The sequence below is a fragment of the Podarcis pityusensis genome, assembly GCF_964106645.2.
Source record: "Podarcis pityusensis genome assembly, chromosome: 4".
NCBI classification, from domain to species: Eukaryota; Metazoa; Chordata; class Lepidosauria; order Squamata; family Lacertidae; genus Podarcis; species Podarcis pityusensis.
Window position 1 is genome coordinate 23945879 of NC_138027.1, and position 14004 is coordinate 23959882.

Sequence of the window (14004 nt, forward strand, 5' to 3'; positions counted from 1 at the left end):
TGGGAGGTGGGGTGGGAGGACATCTCCTCACTCTCGCGAGAGCTTTGAGGCTGAAGCGCGGAGGAACTTTTCGGGCGGCGCCATTTTCTTTTCCCTGCCGAGGTGGGACGGGCGGACCTGTGACCGGTGAGTTGAAGAGGAGCAGCGGGAAAGGGGTTGCGGGCAGAGCGGAGGGACGGGGAAGCAGGTGGGCGGGGAGAAAGGGTTTCCCTCTAAACCGGCGGCAAGAGGAAGCGGGCGGGACACCGAGAAGCTGCCCAAGGTGGCTGGTAGGCATCGATAGAATTGCAGTGGAAGGAGTCAGGGGCTAGTTGCCATCCCATCCCGGGATGGGAGCACTTCAGACGTGTCAGATCTGCTGCCTTTTCTTCTTGTTGTTACTAGAGCTCCCAAGATTTACCAGCCGAAGCCCAGGCGCAAAAGGCAAACGTGTAGCATTAAAGCAGAGGACGCACCTTGAGCAGCAGAGGCGTTGTTTTCCGCTGCTGGAACTGAACTCGGTTCACAGTCCTTTCACACGCTCCAGGTGAGCCTCCAGGGAAGGGGCGCCCAGGGAAGTGGGGATCCTCTGGTCCTCAAGGACGTCCAGGTTTGTCCATGGGGCCATTCCCCCCCCCCATCATGCACACCTTGCTGATCAGCTGATATCACTGGTGGCATCAGGCGATGGGCGAGGGAACAGGGTCAATACAGAAAGCAGGATTTCATTCCCCATGAGTGGGTGGAGGTGGGGAGCCAAAGCAGCTCACATGCTTCTTCCAGCATGTAGTGCATAACTGTCAACCTTCCCTTTTTTTTGGCAGGAAATTCCCTTATTCCAGCGCCATTTCCCGCTGCTATCCCAGATTGTTAGATATCCCGTAGACTGTCCCCAGGACAGGTGAGGCGGCTGAGCCCTTATTTTTGAGGCTGCTGATCCCTTATTTTCAAATCTGAAAGTTGACAGCTATGATGTAGTGTGTGTGAGGTGTTTCAAACAACGCGTTTGAGAACCGATGTAGGGCAGCCTCCACACTTTCCTTACAGCAAGAAATGGGAGCGTGGGGGTTGCCTTGCTTCTCAAAAGTGTTGTTTGAATCAACCACATCTAAATTCCCAAGACTAGGAATTTCAGCAGCGTGAGAGGTTTGCAGCTATGTGAATTTATTTCAGAGTTTACTTTCTACAACGTGCAGGTGGTAGAGGGCTTCCCTAGCCTCCCTGTGAGATAACAGGGACGGGGCTTTATCGGTGGTGGTCCTACACTTTAGAACTACATCCCCAAGGTGCAGTCCCTCACTGCTGGTGGTCTTTAAAATAAATATTTCTTCTGGGGGGTTTTTTTTGTCTGGTTTGCTGAATTGTGCTGTACAGTACTTGAAAAAAACTATTTAGATGCTGCTGCGTTTTTGTTATTTTATTTCATGCATTTAGAGTAATGTAAGGCACTTTGTGCCCTGAAAACGGGGTTAAGAATAGTTTAATTGACGAGAGCAATCAGTAACAAAGTGTGATCTTTGGTACTGGGAGAGACGGGTTTCAGCTGAGTGACTATTTTCATCTGTTAATCCTTTTTTGGGGGTGTGGTGGGGATTATATTATACTCCTGTGTCTCTTCACATGAATCTGAGATCTCCTGGAGATTTCATGATATTTTTTTCTCACAAAATCTCCAGGAACTTGGACGGCCTGCAAGAGCCTCCTGGAGCCCAGGAAGCAAGGCGGAGAGCTTAAAATTAAGCTCTGTCTTGCTTCACAGTCAAGATTGCTCATATGAAGGTGGTTCAAGTATCGGAGTTTTTGCATATGAGGTGCTACCCCAAGAATGTAATCCCTGCTCAGTGTACTACTGTGGGTTCGGCATAGCACAGTAGATGGGGTTGGCATATCAGTGTGAAGGCTTTGTTTGAGCTCTTCTCTGATACTTAGTTTTTGATGTGGGACATTCAAATATGAGTCCCCAGCTGATGACGGGGGCTGCATACACATCATTCATTTAAAGTCTACACACCCCTCACAGAATCTTCTGTCCAAATAATTTTTATTGGTTTCCATGTAAATACAAGAATATATAACTACAGTAACTTGTCCTGTGGTACATTCTTATTAAGTTTTGTATGCAATACACAGCACAAGCAATATGTTTGTTTATGCATTATCAATTCAAGTCTCTGCTCCACAGAGATGGTGTTGTTGTTGGAATAAAAGTAAGTATATTCTGTCCACCCCTCACAGAATCTTGAGGACCGTAGTTTACCCCTCATAGAGCTACAAGTGTCAATATTTTATTTTATTATTATTTTTTTGCAGGCAAGGAATAAGCTTTAAATGTATGGTATGTACCTAGCCTCAAATGGTACAACCCTTACTGGCTTATCAGTAGTAAGTGTTGCCTCATTTGGATTTTCCATTAACTGAAGAGAATCAAGGGAAGGGAAGAGTGCCTTTGTGGGAATCAAAAGATGTACCAGTCTGTCCTCTACTTACACATTATCAAAAATCAAGAGAAAGACCCCTGCAGCCTCTGACACAAGGATGATTGCCAAAAATCCTATGAGATAGGTGTACACATTGATGTCTCAAGCTAGAAGTCAGCTTCTCTAATTCATCATAGCCATGGGTTCTAGCTGCTAACTGTAAATAATATTGACCTCTTGTATTTGATTGAATAATATTCAAGTAATCAATGTTAACCTCCTTTGCTGTTAAAGGTATGTTTCTGACCATAGCACGGCTTCGAAACCGCATTCCTGGGAGTCAGTGGATTGGTAAACACAGACGGCCGAGGTTCGTTACAGAGATAATGAAACAGGGTATCATCAAGAGGCTGGAAAGGGAAGCTGAAAATGAATATTGGCTGAGCCGGCCATACATGACAAAAGACCAGGAGTATCGCCACAATGCAGAACGCAGACGTTTATGGCGGGAAAGAGCAATAGCTGCAGAAAAAGCTAAGTTTCCAGAGCATAAGTATGCTACAGAACATCTGGGTCACCTTAATGTGACCAAGAAATGGACAGAAGCTTGAAAAACTTAAGTTGGCGTTCAGCTGGACTGCTTGCAATTGCTGACAGTGGCAACCACCAGTTATGTAAGAAGGCCTGTAAATAAATGTATTACTCTTCAGCTCTCAGTCTCAGTGCTCATTCCAAGTTACAGGTGTTCTTTTTCTTCCAAACTTTGGTAATGCTATTCTGCCTAGAAAGGATCATCCTCTCTCCTCAAGTTGTGCTTGCAAAAGTTTCTTGTAATAATCTGATGTTCAGTCCAGAGTAATGTCCAGTTATTCGTTCCTTCTAGGTGTTATTTTCCCAGTGTTAAATCCAGGCATCTCAGTTTCATTCCTTTCCCTTCCCATCCTAGAAGTCCAAAAGAGGTTCTCCAGTTATTATTAAAAGTAAGAGTCGGCCTTAATCTTCTTCCGGTCCACCCTCACAACTTTACCACCAGATTTTAAAAGACAGTTCAGTCCTTATTCTTTATTCATCATGAATTTCTTTACTGTATTTATATGACAGTGTCCACAATTGATCAGAAATTAAGTAGACATTAATTCGCACTCCCGCAAAAGTTCCTGTATCTTCCAGTTCCATTTCCTGTTGCCATGGTCTTCAGTCCTTGCCATTTTTTCTTTCAATTTCCTGTATTTCCATTCTTTTTTTTCAAAAGTATGGCAGGAAGCATGATCACTTTGTCTTCTGAGATTCCAAGTTATACACAGAGTCCTCCTTCCATGAATTCCATCGCCTTCCAGCATTACATCTGTTGCACTCCTTCCAGCATCAGCAATAAACCATCCTCGAGGGCTGACAAATTATCCTTGATAATTTTTTCCAGGAGCTGTGACTCTTCAGCAATCTGTGTAAAACCTTCCTCCTGATGTAGCAAACCATCTCCAGTATTTTTCCCCAGGAGCTGTAATTCCACACCCACCTCCACTTTACTCAGTGATTTGCCCATTATCATTTTCTGCATCTCCCATTTTTAATTGCGTTCTCTGTTGATCAAATAATTTTTGAAAACCTGCCAGTTAATAGATTATTTCTTAACATACTTGCAATCTTGGGTGCTGCTAAAAGTACAGTCCTAACCACATTCTTAGCATTCCATTCTTCCTACTGCGAGCGCAGCAGTAACCATTAATTTTCATTACTGTCAATGCAATCACTTGTGAAATGGAGGATCAAAGATATAACAGCACAAGAACATAGACACTTCTTAGAGATTCTCTTCTGTTATAAGCAGGTGTGTGTTATGAACAGCTGTATACTTTCCTTGAAACAAACTAGATACTTCCTGAAAAAAACCAATTTTGCCGTCAGTCTTTCAATGACTTCTCTTCTTAAGCCAGCTTTAGGGTCGTATTTCAAATTGACATTTTTACTGACAAAGGAGTAGTTTCTTTAATTTCTTTAGTGATTTATAGTAGTTTCAGATATAACTAAAGAAAGGAGGTATGGCTACGTCTTTTCCTAGGAGATTGACCTCCAGAGATCTTTAGCAGTGCCTGGGCAATGTTGTCGTTTTTCCCACTCCTTGTCACTCAGCCGTCCAATAGGATTTCTCGATCCCACGTCAGCAAGCAATCCATCAAGAACATCCAGGAATTAATCCAAATGTTGTCTCTGTTCAGCAGAGACAAAAATGACACATAATCTTCCACCGTTAGTCATCACTTAATTACATCTTTGGGGAGCTCTCGAGAGAGGTGACTAACCTGCGACGGCTCCTTCCCCGGAAGTGTATCTTGAGAGTGTTTCTTGATTTTAGCTTTGTCATGTTGTGTGTCCTCAGTGGTAGCATGCTATCTAGCAGCAACCTGTCAGGGACAGAGGTAGGCAACAGTGATCCATGCTTTGGGCTGGGACACTTCCATTTCAAGTATAGTGTCAATGGGACCTGTGAAATGTATCCTGTCCTAATTTGTTAGCCTTTACTAGCTAACATTTCCAGGCAAAATGGAGCCAAGTGTGGGAACCCAAAATGGAGGTGAACTCTGGCAACATCTGCCCACTGTTATCTTTATTTAATTGGACTGACACATGAGAGATAGCCCCAACTAACTTTTAAAGCTCCTCTTCCCAAGTGATGTCCCCACGCATTTATACCCACACATAAAAGAGAATTGAAATTGTATCTTCATCACTTGCACCAATTAGAAATGCATTTCACAAGTTAGCTCATTTTTTCAACGTATTTATTTAGTTTCTTTTGCATTCAGTGTGTCATAATCCATTTTAATGTATCATCACTTTGGCAAAGAAGGGTTTAAAGATTATGCTTTTTCCCCTTAAAAGGAGCTATGCTTAAGATATTAATGGAAGTCTGCACTTTGATATATAAAATACTCAACATGATTTAAAATTATTGGTGAAAAATACACATGAAAATATTACAAGGTGCAGATAAAAACATGAAAATTTCAGGCAAAATGATCTGTATTCTTTTATATTTAATTTATTTATAAAAGTCCGTTTAAAAAGTCACTTTAAAGTATTAATGGCAATGCTTTCTTTGTGCATAGGAATATTCCTATCTGCAACATAAAAACAGATGCATTATTCACATTATATATCCTCTAAATAACCTCATACCAATTTAAATTTGAGTATTTGCAAGCTTACTTAGTTACAGTGGATATACCTTTATTTAAGTAAAATCCTTGCATACACCTTTGTCATAAATACAGGACAATGTATTTGACATACCCACTGGTAAACACACAGGTTGTGGCAGCCCTAGACATAAACTAAGGATGTCACTCTTACGGCCTTGTAATTTACACACGAGGGCAGAAGAAATGAAGACACAGTGGAGAGATGTTCTCTGTTTTGCATTATGGTCTGCAATTCTAAACCATGTATTTATGTGTCATCTCTGCAGAAACCCATAGGACTTCCTGGTAAATGCATTTAGGAATGAAGGAAAAATCTGCATTCCTTAAACCACTTTATATAAAATTTTCCTGGTAGAATCCCAGAATTCTGGGACTACTTGGGAACTGCAACATAATGTAACTTGTACATCTGTTGGTGTTTACAATTTCTGGGTACCAAGAAAAAGGTTCTGATGCTGTCCTAACTTGACCCAAGTTATGAGTCAGTCATATCCCTGTTGGATGATCTTCTACAACTCAACTTCACTTAATGTTCTGTAAATGTGGACAGACACTTTCTACCATTTGCAAGATTCAAGTTAAGATCTGGAGAATACATATTGGATATTAAGACTGAGTTAAAGCATAAGTTTCCAACACAGATCCAAGAGATGTATTGCTAAGTAACCAGGAGCTAACGTCACATTGTATATTAGGGTTGGCATCTTATTAAAAATAAAGATGATGTTTGGAACTTGATTGACTCTAGTAGTTGATACCAATTGTTAAGGCATTATTCTACCAGAAAAAAGAGTCGTTGGTAAATGAAAGAAGTGCTGCTGTTTTAAAAAACAACTTCACCCCAAATCTGTAACATAAAACTGAACTCATAAAAGTGGCCAGCAAGCAACGCCAGATTGTGCTAGAATCAGAACTCAGGGGAGCTTCTTGAAACAGGAATGTGTCTGCTAGGGAATGCAAACTGTATTTACTAGCATTGAAAATTACATTGATCCTTAAATGTGACCTGCTGATGCTAGGTCATTTACTAGCAAAATGCTTTCATAAGGCATTGGAATTAAAACTAAACCGTTTACAAACTATATTCTTTGGTATTATTTCTCAATACTGGTCAAGATAGTTTACACATTAAACAACGGATACCATGAAGAAGAGTCTTCTGGAACCTTTTCAAAGTGGTTTAAGGACTGCAAATCAATAAAGTATTAAATATTGACAATTATTACCCCAATAGTGAAAAAAGGGAATGCATTAACAGCAACGTGTGGACTTCTAAGATTCACGTTAAGTGCAGATGGACCTTAATTCCTATGTACACTCTACAAAGAGAACCCTGTTACCCATTTTACGTACTCTACATATATGACATACTATAAGAAATGTGCTGCTATAGTTGACCTAACTGGTAAACGCAACCCATAAATTTATGGCCTGGCTCCCAAGATATACTTGATTCCATTCTATCCTTTCCTGAAGCTGTTGAGAGTCAAAGCACAGGTACTGTATGATAAATGGGACAAGCAAGGCAGAGCATGGCATCTCTGCCCACTTGCGTCAACACTGAAGGGGCTGTCCATTTGCTACAGTGCCTAGCTAGTGCAAGAAGTTGTGGGACCATTCTGTGGGCTGGCTGGGACATAAGAAGACAAAAAAAACAAACCTGCCTCTATTCATCCCCACCTGACCTGGAGAAGCTATATGCAAGGTGCTGTTGTGCCACATAAAGCTTATTTCCCCCATGTGCTCTGAAGCACTGATGGCAACTGCTATTTCAGGACAGGAGTTGGGGTGAAATCCCACTACCTTGAGTATGGAGAGTGAGGTTAGCAGTTGCACAGAAAGCCCTGAGCTTGATTTATGCATTTTGCACAGGAAGTGTGTAGGATCCAGCTCTTGAGTTTGGGTTGGTCACAAAGACAGCACAAACCATTTTAGCTTTTCCTTCATTTTGTAAACTAAGCTGATCTAAGAAGATCCTAAACTATTATACAAACTACAAAATTTATTTTCAATATAATTACCCCCATCCAACTATCGTCATGTTTCCTAAGATTTGCAAAGTGGATCCCGGTTTTTCCACTTGTATCATACATGGGATAATTTATATAAAAGGGGTTTGGGAAGAATTTAATATTTTTATGGAGCTAACGAACTATGAGCAGCTTGGACACAATTTATGATGGGGAATTAAAAGGTGAACATCAAGGTAGAATGATGGGGAAGTCTAACACCATACAGTGAGCCAAGACAGAACTTCGTGGCTACAATGGTCTCCTCCTTAAAGAGTATCGGAAGCCAGAATTCTGCTTAAAGAGCTGGGCGGCTGGAGATGAGGATTCTTCTGAGTCAAGCATCGAGTACTTTGCTGCCCCTTGTGAACTGATAATAAAGATTAAGCCTCCACAGTAGTTTGTAGAATTACTTGCTCAGAAAAAGGTTTGTGTCTTAAAAGGATAGGCCTTGGATTCAGGGTCAGTGAGACTGTGGGAGGGAGAGATGCCAAAGCAGGGGTAACTAGAGAACAAACCCTCTTTCTCCCTTGGGTGCATTCTTCCACATCTTACTCAAGGAATTTTGCTAGTAAAAATCCCTGTGAAATCCAGTCCCATAAAGTACAGTACATATTTGTTTATTTTCTCTTAAAAAAGAAATGGATGATTTCTGGAGCTGGGCTGAAAGAAGATGGATAAATCAATTGGGATCTTTATGCTGGGATTATCAGTCAAAAAGATTTGAAAGTAATATTCAGGTAAACATCTCTGGGGAGGAAGGAAGAAGAGGAATTCACTTTACTAAATTATATTGTTGATATGGCTTAATAAGACAAATTCTAGAAATTAAACTATTGGCACTTTAAAGAAACAGAAAGTCGAGGAAACTTTATTCTCCCTAACTAATGTACCATGTTGCCAGTGGGCCCTTCTTTCTGGAAAAAATAAAAAAATAATGCAATGGAAAAACCTTGCTTGTCTGATGTTGTATTGCAACAAAGCAAGCCTGTAGGAAGAGAACTTCAATATCAGAGAGGACTAAAAGGCCAGAGTCTTGGGTTGGCTGTTTAGCAACACTTACCAATACCACTGGTTATCTGATAATGGTAGCGGAGAAAGCAAAAATGCATCATGCTGCAAGTCTACCAGATAGTGCTTTGAGACACATAATCGTACTGTGAAGTTTCAATGGCCGTACTCTATGATTGTTTCACTCTTTCCTCCCCTGCCCCATTTTTCTTCCATAGACTTGCTATGGAAGAAACTCCCGTATGACACCGGCATGGCATTTCTCACACCAACTTTGCAGAATTAGTTTCCTCCACCGCGGTGCAGCCAAAATGCATAGTTTCTGCACTTCTAAAAGTCTTGCATACTCTCATATCCTTCCAGGGTATTTCAGGATTTGGCCCTTGTAGTGGCTTACGTCCATGTTGCAAAAATGCACATCAAGAATCTTAAGGCATCAAACTTTCTGCTATGCAACAGTGCTCATAAGCATCCACTGGATACCGTCAAGGATTTCATTTTTTCATATCCTGCTAACATGCTGGCACTGTTCCATTGATATATCAGTGTCTTCCATACAAAATTAAGTAATATCCAAGCACAAATGTAGTGTAGAAACCTATACGGAAAACAAATTACATTAGTGTAATGCTGCATAAAGACAGAGATAGAAAAAAGACACGGCTACCTACTCCGTATTTCGATCTATGTCACTTCCTTGCATGACTTACTGCTTATGAAGGGCTTTCTCCAAAATGACTGAAGCCCAACTGGGGTCTCTGTGCTGCCACCTGCATTCCACTCATACAACTTCTATCAGCTTGGTCTTGGGATGATGGCAACTGCACTGTAAACACATTTCTATCCAAACAGGAATTGGCTTCTACTCTGTGAAATCTGCCTGCTGCTTTAAATCTGCTTTGGAAATAGATTTGCGGTATCTCAAATTAGCCTATAGAAAACTCATCCCCTAATCACAGACACAAGGGAACTGATCGCGGCTACTCCACACTGAAGAAACACTGTCCTTAATTGCTGTGTTTCTGCCTTCACTTTTAAGACTAGGCTTTATATTTCTGATGCATCACCCATGCTCCATTTTCCTTTTTTTTTTTTAAAAAAAGGAAGGCTTTCAAAACGAAAAGAATCTTATTTCACAGCCTTACAAGGTCACAATAAATCACTATTTCTGAGCGGAAGTTATCTTACCATCTTTTCCTCTCCACTGAGAGGGATGGACACTGAAGCCAAGATCAGCTCTCCAATGAAACTATAATATGCTTTTTTACACCTTTAAAAAATAAAGAAAACATAATTATAAAGGTACATGCTTTAGAGACGTTACATGATGAATTTTTTTGGGGGGAGGAGCGGCATTAAGCCAGTATCTGACCTCTTTATTTGTATTAATCTGCAAAAGACAAACTTGTTCATCTTTAAAATCAGTTACTCTCCATTCTCTCTTTCTCTCATTTAATCAGAATGTTGAATTTCTGTTCTATAACAAGTGATTATAATTAATCAGTTAACATTCAGTACCTGATTTAACATTTTCATCTTCTGAATTGGTTTCCACCCACTGGTTTTCACTGGCCAGCAATCGATTTTGGGACTCGCTTAGTGGCCTAACAGGAAATGGTTGACTGGGACCCGAGCTGAAAAGAAGAACTGCTATCAGAAGCTGGAGTTCATGCACCAAAGAACTTGAAATTCTTAAACACTATTCTGGAGACCAACACAATATGAATTAATATTGCTCAGTTAAGACATAACTTCATGAGCTTCAGGCTTGCCTGCTGTCCTCTCCCCTTCATGCATGATGGGAGGAAATTTAAGGCACCCATTCCTAGTAAGTAAGAAACTTTGCTAACCAGGAAAAGAGGCTTTAAATGTCCTCCCCTCAAGTGTAAAGGGGAGGGTTGGATTGTTCAAGCCTATAACAAGAAACAATAGTTTGTGGTTACATGATCTAAACTGGCAGAATCTCTCTCAAGGGCTACTCTGAATGCCTGGCATACAACAGAAAGGATGCACAGGGAATTAATTGGTGAGAACAGTGAGCTTGTAAGAGATATAAGGCTGAAAGCTCCATATGGCAGGTCAGGACGAAGGCAGGAAAAAATGAGGCTTAGAAAGCTCAATTTTAAACGGACAAGGTGTCCATAACTAAGCTTGCACTATAAATATTGTCAAACATAAAGAACTTCCCATTAAAAAGAAATAAACTTTCCAGCCTAACTCACTTCAAAGTCAAACAGCATCAAAGGACGTTTAGAGTGGGGGAGTAAAAAAGGAGGCTAAGACCTGGTGAACAATGGGTCAAAAGCAGAGGCAGGGAAAAGATTAGACTACAAAGAGGACTGTTCACATTTGGCCACAGCTGTGGTCTTCAATATGCATTTTTCCTTGCTTTGTAAAAATGATACACGTAAGATAAAAGGAAGCAAGACACAAGTGAAAGAAAAACCACACACCTTTTAGCAGGATCATTTTGGCTTGAGACAGTAAGCTGCTCTGGATCCATAATCACCAAGCGTGTTGGAAAGTTACAGCCATCCCCTAAACTGAACAATAAAATAGACATGACATCTAACTAGCGTGCTATTAAAAACTAACACTAATGGATACACTGGGTTTAAAACAGTTATATGAAGTGACACATTTGAGTGACTCAGTAAATGTAGATAGTACATCGCCCTGTTCAAACAATGGAATGTTCTGGTTGGTATAGCAGATGGTTAAGTAACTTTTAAGCACTGCAACCTCCACTACAAATAATGCAGGAAATGACTTATTTCAGAGCTGCAGGTAACTTGCATGTTTATTTATTTAGTATAAACACCATGGAAGCATATATGTACTTGTTCAACAAAGTTTGTCTCCAAAATCAAAAAAAGGCTTGTGCTACACTGGAACAACACAAAACACCTATATGAGCTTAACGGTAGGAAATTTAAGACTTAAAAGAATGTGTATTATCAGTAAATTACATGCAGTCTGTTTAACCTCAAGAGTTCACTGGAGTGTTTTTGAATGTCTCAGTTTGAACTGAAATCTCATTTTCTTGCTGTTTCTCTTAAATTTCTAAAACATGGGCGTTAGCTATTACTGTAGAAATTGTACCTGGCTGCTGACCTCACAAAGCAAGGTAGTCTTTTTAAATACAAAGTTCTTACAAAGGTCTGAGCGACCTATATTCCTTGACAGTATGTTATTTCTGCATGTTCAAGGTTACAGCACAGCTGTTAGCGTGTGGAAGGCAACTAAAACAGACCCTTTAAAAAAGTGTTGTCCTCATGCTGGGAATACTAACAGTAGGACATGGCAAAGATGCCACTTTTTAAAAAAGGACAGTTGTACAAATGATCTGCAAATATCCACAGATAAGAACTAATGACGACCAACTATTTTGACTCTGCTTTATTTTGTAAAGTCAAAGAAATACTTTGATATGGTCCCATTTGTATTTAACTTGAACCATAAATGTATGAAGCCCAATCCTACTGAATATTACTTGGGAGGTATATTTTAATACTACTAATAATAATTTATTATTTATACTCTGCCCATCTGACTGGGTTTCCCCAGCCACTGGGCGGCTACCAACAAAATATTAAAAACGCAACAAAATCTTGACAAATAAAGTTTACGCCCAGGCAGGCATGCACAAGACTTACAAACAGTTATGTAGAATAAAAGAGGTGTCTACTGCAAAGTTCTGAAAATGTTTGTCAACAACAGACGTTACAATGGAGAAAACAAAAATCACTGTCTAGAATACAGAGGGATTAAAAGGAAAAACTGGTATGTAGTACAGTGGCACGGTCCTGAAGAAAAAGGTTTATACAGTCATACCTCAGGTTGAATGTGCTTCGAGTTGAGCGTGTTCAAGTTGCGCTCTGCGGCAACCCGGAAGTAACGGAGCGCGTTACTTCTGGGTTTTGCCGCTCGTGCTTACGCTCAAAATGACGTCACGCGCGGAAGCGGCAAAACGCGACCCGTGCACGCGCAGATGCGCCGTCGCAGCAGCTTACGTTGCGTTCAGGATGCGAACAGGGCTCCAGAACGGATCCCATTCGCATCCCAAGTTACCACTGTATATATAAATACGGAATATTTTAAATAATTTGTCTAAAATACCCAGTACAGAACAAGGACCTCACAATATAGAGGATTGAACATGCAACCTCCCAGGCTACATTATGCACAAAAATAATTTAAAAAATTATGCAGTTTAGGTCTTAGCAGACAATATATCATTTAGCTAGCACATAGGTATGTTCATTGTTCAGGAAATATACAAGTTACAATTTTAGCAGTATTTAAGACTGCTAGCTTCACTAAATCACCAAACTCTAGATTTTACTCTAATAACTTTTAAAAGTAGAAGAATAAAATTTAAACAAGAATACCTTGTAAAAATTGGTAGCAACCAGTACTTCTTCTCATCTCCAAAAACCTCTCTCAAGTTTTTACTGCATCCGAGAGAGAAGCCATTTTTGTCAGGTCCATTTCGAAACATAGGTGCCCTGAAAGCTTCTGCATCACACACAGAAAACAAAAGTAAACAAATGTGGGAAAGAGGACAGATCTCTTAAGGATATATGAAGAGCCCTGCTGGATCAAGCCCTGCTGGATCAAGCCAAATGCCCACCCAGCATCTTGTTTTCACAGTGCCCAGCCAGGACCTCAGCACAACAGCACTCTCCCACTTGTGCTCCCTAGCAACTGGTATTCAGAGGCATAATTCCTCTGAGCCTGGAGGTAATATATGGCCATTAAGACTAGTAATCACTGACAGCCTTACCCTCTATGTATTTGTCTAATCCTTTAAAGCCATTAAGTAGTAAAAATGCAAAAAGTCTACAAAATAAAAGTTTGTTGTTGTTTTCATTAAAATTGCACTCTTAAAAAATGAGCTAGAAAAACACGGACCAAATTCAACAAAAGCAGCGGCTGGAACAAATGTAGGAAGCAACTAATTAAACAGACATTTTCAGTAAAGATGTTCCATTTGGTATGGTTTAAACCAGCTTCTGGAAGTGAGAGCTGGACCATAAAGAAGGTTGATCGCCGAAGAATTGATGCTTTTGAATTATGGTGTTGGAGGAGACTCTTGAGAGTCCCATGGACTGCAAGAAGATCAAACCTATCCATTCTTAAGGAAATCAGCCCTGAGTGCTCACTGGAAGGACAGATCCTGAAGCTGAGGCTCCAATACTTTGGCCACCTCATGAGAAGAGAAGACTCCCTGGAAAAGACCCTGATGTTGGGAAAGATGGAGGGCACAAGGAGAAGGGGAGGACGAGATGGTTGGACAGTGTTCTCGAAGCTACCAGCATGAGTTTGACCAAACTGCGGGAGGCAGTGGAAGACAGGAGTGCCTGGTGTGCTCTGGTCCATGGGGTC

At 40.6% G+C, this 14004-nt stretch overlaps 2 protein-coding genes across 6 annotated transcripts in view; one reads left to right on the forward strand and one right to left on the reverse strand.

The window, feature by feature from the left end:
- Positions 1–17: 17 nt before the first annotated feature.
- On the forward strand, positions 18–3105 carry MRPL57 (mitochondrial ribosomal protein L57). 4 transcript variants are annotated; one of them, XM_081004240.1, is made up of 3 exons: positions 18–126; positions 385–589; positions 2691–3105. In XM_081004240.1, exon 3 carries the CDS (start codon positions 2693–2695, stop codon positions 3005–3007), a length of 315 nt encoding a protein of 104 aa, XP_080860366.1. In that variant the 5' UTR covers positions 18–126; positions 385–589; positions 2691–2692; the 3' UTR covers positions 3008–3105. The 4 variants fall into 4 exon arrangements, with proteins under 4 accessions (XP_080860366.1, XP_080860365.1, XP_080860367.1 ...); XM_081004239.1 differs by having other exon boundaries at positions 385–526; XM_081004241.1 differs by lacking the exon at positions 385–589 and having other exon boundaries at positions 30–126.
- Positions 3106–5159: 2054 nt separating this feature from the next.
- The window catches only part of ZDHHC20 (zDHHC palmitoyltransferase 20), a 37968-nt gene continuing 29123 nt past the window's right edge, over positions 5160–14004 (reverse strand). For both annotated transcript variants that reach the window (XM_081004184.1, XM_081004185.1), the window contains 5 exons: positions 13008–13134; positions 11070–11159; positions 10135–10250; positions 9805–9886; positions 5160–9214 (listed from right to left, as the gene is read on the reverse strand). In XM_081004184.1, coding sequence (XP_080860310.1) covers positions 9849–9886; positions 10135–10250; positions 11070–11159; positions 13008–13134 — 371 coding nt within the window. In that variant the 3' untranslated portion in view covers positions 5160–9214; positions 9805–9848. The remainder of the gene's footprint in view (positions 9215–9804; positions 9887–10134; positions 10251–11069; positions 11160–13007; positions 13135–14004) is intronic.

Coding starts and splice junctions, on each gene's coding strand:
- MRPL57 (XM_081004240.1), top strand. CDS start 2,693: ATGTTTCTGACCATAGCACGGCTTCGAAACCGCATTCCTGGGAGTCAG.